General features: G+C 61.7%; 1 protein-coding gene across 5 annotated transcripts in view; it reads right to left on the bottom strand.

Annotated features, from left to right (window-relative positions):
- Positions 1-2,110: 2,110 nt before the first annotated feature.
- LOC114069502 (ectoderm-neural cortex protein 1-like) overlaps positions 2,111-4,634 on the bottom strand; it is a 7,532-nt gene continuing 5,008 nt past the window's right edge. For 2 of the 5 annotated variants that reach the window (XM_027906326.1, XM_027906327.1), the window contains exon 7: positions 2,111-3,931. In XM_027906326.1, coding sequence (XP_027762127.1) covers positions 2,147-3,931 — 1,785 coding nt within the window. In that variant the 3' untranslated portion in view covers positions 2,111-2,146. The other 3 variants (XM_027906331.1, XM_027906329.1, XM_027906330.1) reach the window with 3 other exon arrangements.

Raw genomic sequence — 4,634 nt, 5'->3', positions numbered from 1 at the left:
CTCCCGGTTGGGAGCAGGGCTGGAGACGCTTCCTGGTGGTGTCTGTGAAGTGACTTTCCCTTGCCTGTGTGTGTGTGTGTGAGACACAGCCAGGCTGGGAGCTGCTGGGTGGTTGGACTCCATGATCTTAACCCCCTTTTCCCGCTGAAATGGGTCTTTTTCCCTGTTTGCTCCTGGCTGGGCGTGGGCTCCTCTCCCTGCAGCCCGTGATGGGGAGGTGGCACAGCAAGGGCACACACAAAAAAAAAGGCCCAGCCTGGGAGCTGAAAATGGCAAAGGCACCAGAAGGTAAGGTGGAAATGAAGTCTGTGTATCTCCTCCAGCAGCAGGGCAGCTCATTTCCAGTCGCCCCAGCTCTCGCCCGTACGAGCAGCTCAGAAGGGTTTGTGACACTGATTTATTTAACTCTGAAATAAAGGATCTCACCCAAACCCTGCTTCTGTGGTAAGGCAGTTGGTTGTACCTTTGGTGCCTGTTTCCTCTGACTGTGCTGTCTCACCTCCCACCCCTGACGGAGCTTTTCCTTCCCAGCCACTGCCCCCCCTCCCCTGGAGCAGGGCCTGGAGTTCCCAGCCCTTGGGGACAGAAAGGGCAATGCTTTCCCCCACTCCTTTGGAAACCCAGCTCCGTGGAGGAATGACCAGGTAAGGGCAGAGAACAGCTTCACCTGTGGAGTTTTAAACAGATTTGTGTGTTCTCCAAAGCTAGAAGGCACTGTGAGAGCTGGGCTTCCCTCAGTCCCATGTTCCAAAGTTCTCAGGAAGATCTGAGCCCTCGATTGGGACTCAAGCAGGGAATGCTCCTGACTACACAGTGAGGGCTGGGAAAACCTGCAGCTTAATCATACACAGCAGGCAATGAACACAGTGGATTTTATTCAGATTTATTTAAGCAGCTCCAGGCTGAGTAATAAACACAAAACTGCTGTATTAAAAAAAAAAAATAAATGTAAAGAACCAGCCTGTGGGCAAAGTACTGTCACGTGTTCAGACATTCCAGCCTCTGGTGCTGCCTGTGCTGAGAGTCCCAGCAGCACAGTCAGGAGTGTCCTTTGTCCTTTCTAGTAAATATCACCAAAAATCCCAAATCCCCCTCTGATTCCTGCTCTGAGATCACACATGTTAGTGGAAAACCTGGACACCTTTTGCTGTCTCCAGGGACAGCACAAGCCTCCAGCCCAAGGAGGTCACTCTGCACTTGTCCCCTCCCTGGGCTGACCAAGGGGATGGATCTGCAGAAGCACTTCAAAGCCAGAGCTGTGTTGCCTTGGGCCCTGCTGGTGCTGGTGCTCCCCGTCCAGGAATCTTCTGCAGGTATCACAGGATATTTTATTGCATTAATAAGTTCATTTGAGCAGAACGACTCTTGCAAGGAGAAAATAAAAACGCCGCAGGGTCTGTGATTCACTGGCATAATTCCTGCCAAAAAGCCTTTAGAAAGGTTTAATTCCAGTTGCAAATGTTGGAAGTCAATCTCTGTGTAGCAGGAAAGCAGTGGCATGAAAGGGACACCAGGGAATAATTAGAAGCAGAGAAACCCTGTGTTTATACATAGACAGGGCTTGTCTTATAAACGCAATTACCCACCACTCTGGGACTAAATCCCAGCTATAATCTTGTCCTGGCACCAGCTCCCAGCCCTGGCGTCCCACAAGACATTTGGGTGCCACTGGCAGATTAAGCGTGGCACCAGGAGGAGGAGGCTGTGCTAAAAGCAGCCCCGTGGCACCGCACGGTCTGTCCCAGCTCCTGCAGACACCCAGCCTGGGAAAAAACATCCACTCCAGCAGCCCTTCCGACCCAGGGACGACACCCAATCCTCACACAGAGCATTCCCCAAAATCTTTGCATAGGCCAAGGCTCGGTGGCAGGGCTGAGATGCCAGGTTAAGGGTCCTGTTATTTATACCCATCTTCTCCCCGCGGCGTTTCGGCACCTTAAAGAGACCTTCTCTCCCCTTGCAGGGTTTTAGATCCCAAACTGCCAGCCTGGAAATGCGTTTTCTGGAGCTGACGCTGGCACGAGGACAAGCGCAGCCCGGATCCACGGGCATCTGCCCCTCGAGGTTTAACCTTTGTGCAGCACAAAGTTACACGGAGGAGCCCTGGCTCGACCCACAGCTATCTACCTGCCGCTCTCGGCCGCTCTCAGGCAGACAGGTACTTCCAGGTGCTGACGAAGGCGGTGGGGATGAGGGAATAGGGCACAGTGGTGATGCTGCTCCAGGTGTCGGACGAGGGGTCGTAGCAGTCCAGGGTCTTGCAGCGCTGGGCCCCGCAGTAGCCGCCCACCACGTACAGCCTGTTCCCCGAGGTGACGGCGCGGCAGCTGATGCGCTTGGCGGTGACGTCCCCGAACTTGGCCCACTGGTAGGTGTCACTGTGGAAGCGGTAGGCGGAGCTGGCCGAGAACTCGGTGTCGCCGCCGATGACCATGACGTGGCTGCCCACCACGGCGGCCGCCGTGTAGCGCCAGGGCTGGGGGCAGCTGGTGGGCACCGTCCAGCGGTTCTGGCGCGGGTCGAAGCACTGCACCTTGGGCAGCTTGTTCTGGTTGGCGCTGGTGCCCCCGAAAACGAACAGCTTCATCTTGGCCCCCACCACGGCGGCGTTGCTGACGCCCTCCCGCAGGGGGGCCACGAGGGACCACTTGTCCAGCTGAGGGTCGTAGTGCTCCACCTGCTTGAGGGAGACGGAGGGGGAGGCCGGGAAGGCTCCGCTCATGGCCGTGTGACCCCCCACCACGTACAGGCAGTGGTCCAGCTCGGCGGAGCCGTGGCCGAACCGCGCCACCAGCATGGGAGCGGCCTTTGCCCACTCGTCGTGGAGGGTGTCGTAGACCCAGACGTCCCTGGAAGCGCCGTTCTCGGAGCCCTTGCCCCCGGTGATGTAAACCTTGCAGCCGATGGCGCAGGCGCTGCACTCCTTGCGGGGGCTGGGGATGTCGGCGCGGGGGATGATCTCGCTGGTTTTGTGGTCCAGCATGTAAATCTTGTCGCACATGAAGGTCTGGCCCCCCAGCAGCAGCAGGGCCTGGCTGACCTTGCGAGGCCGGGCGCAGCACCCCGTCACCAGCCCGTCGTTCTGCAGGATCTTCATCTTGCAGCGCACGGCGTCGGCCACGATCTCCTCCCCCAGCTTGTGGCTGGTCACCAGCTTCTCGCAGGCCACCTGTTTGCGCAGGTAGGACTCGGGGAGCAGGGCCAGGCGGACGGAGCGCAGCAGCTCCGGCAGAACCTCGTGGCGCCGGGGCAGGTCGTAGCGGATCCAGCCCATGACGGCCTCGTAGACCAGCGTCTCGTCCTCCACCTCCAGCTCCTCGCTCTCCACCAGCTCCAGCAGCTTGTCCTTGGGCAGCCGCAGGAAATCCTCGGTCTTGCAGAGCGAGGTGAAGTTGGCCAGCGCCATCCTCCAGGACAGCTCCAGCAGCCGCTCGCAGCAGTGGGCGTCGGACAGCAGCAGCATGTTCAGGCAGTTCCCGGGGTAGAGGTTCTTCTCCAGGAAGTCGGCCGAGGCGTCCCGAATATCCTGGAACTGCAGCATGTCCCCGGCCTCCAGCAGGGACTCGGCGTTCTCCTCGTTGATCAGCACCCGGGCCGAGTAGGCGTAGTCCAGCAGCAGCTCCAGCACCTCGGGGTGCAGGGAGTCGTGGAAGTTCACCTCGGCATCTCTGCTCTCCTTGAGCCCCCCGCTGAACATGGCGTTGAAGTAGCGGCTGCAGGCGGCCAGGACGGCGCGGTGGCAGGGGAAGCTGCGGTTCCCCGCCCGCAGCACCACGTCGGTGAAGAGGTTCTGCTGGCGGAGCAGGTTGAGCTGGGTGAGGAGGCTGTCGGCGTGGCCCGGTTTGTGGAAGAGGTGGATGTTCATGGAGCCGGAGCTCGAGCGGGATTTCCGGTTCTCGTGGCTGCTCACGGACATAGTGCCGAGGCCGCTCTGCGAAGGGAAAAGCGGCGAGTCAGCACGGGGCGCCCGGCACCGGCGGGCGAGCGGCGCCCGAGAGGAGCCGGCGGCGGGAGGTTGGTACCGCCCGGGACGGGGAGCTCGGAGGGACCGTCCCGCAGCTGCGGGGCTCGCCCAGCGCTGACCGAAACGGGGCACCGGGAGCTCCGGGGCTGCTCGGGGTTCCGCCGGGCCCCGCGCAGTACGGAGAGAGAGGGCGATGTGCGCTCCCGGGGCTGCCGCGCCCAGCCCTCCCCGCGGGCCCGCACCAGCTCCGCACCTGGCTCACAGGTCCCCCACCTGGCTCAGGTCCTGCGCCCGGCTCAGAGGTCCCGCACCAGGCCCCGTAGTCCCGCACCCGCGATTCCGCACTCGGCTCAGAGGTCCCGCACCCGCGGTCCTGCACCTGGCTCTGAGGTCCCGCGCCTGGCTCAGAGGTCCCGCATCCGGCCCCGCGGTTCTGCACCTGGCTCAGAGGTCCTGCGCTCTGCTCAGAGGTCCCGGCCCCGCGCCTGGCTCAGAGGTCCCGGTCCCGGTCCTGGTCCTGTTCCCGTCCCGGTCTCCGTCCCCGCCCGTTCTGCCGCCGCCGCCGCGTGGCCGCCCCGTGCTGGCCCCGCCCCCCGCCCGCACAGCAGCCAATCAGCGTCCGCGGGGCCCTGAGCTCGCTCTTTGTGAATGGAAGGCGGGGCCGGGAGCG

The sequence above is a fragment of the Empidonax traillii genome, unplaced genomic scaffold, assembly GCF_003031625.1.
Source record: "Empidonax traillii isolate 1590-97213 ecotype Southwest subspecies unplaced genomic scaffold, ASM303162v1 scaffold1276:size275569, whole genome shotgun sequence".
Taxonomy (NCBI): Eukaryota; Metazoa; Chordata; class Aves; order Passeriformes; family Tyrannidae; genus Empidonax; species Empidonax traillii.
The sequence above is the reverse complement of the archived record's forward strand: the minus strand, read 5'-3'. Positions and strand labels throughout refer to the sequence as shown.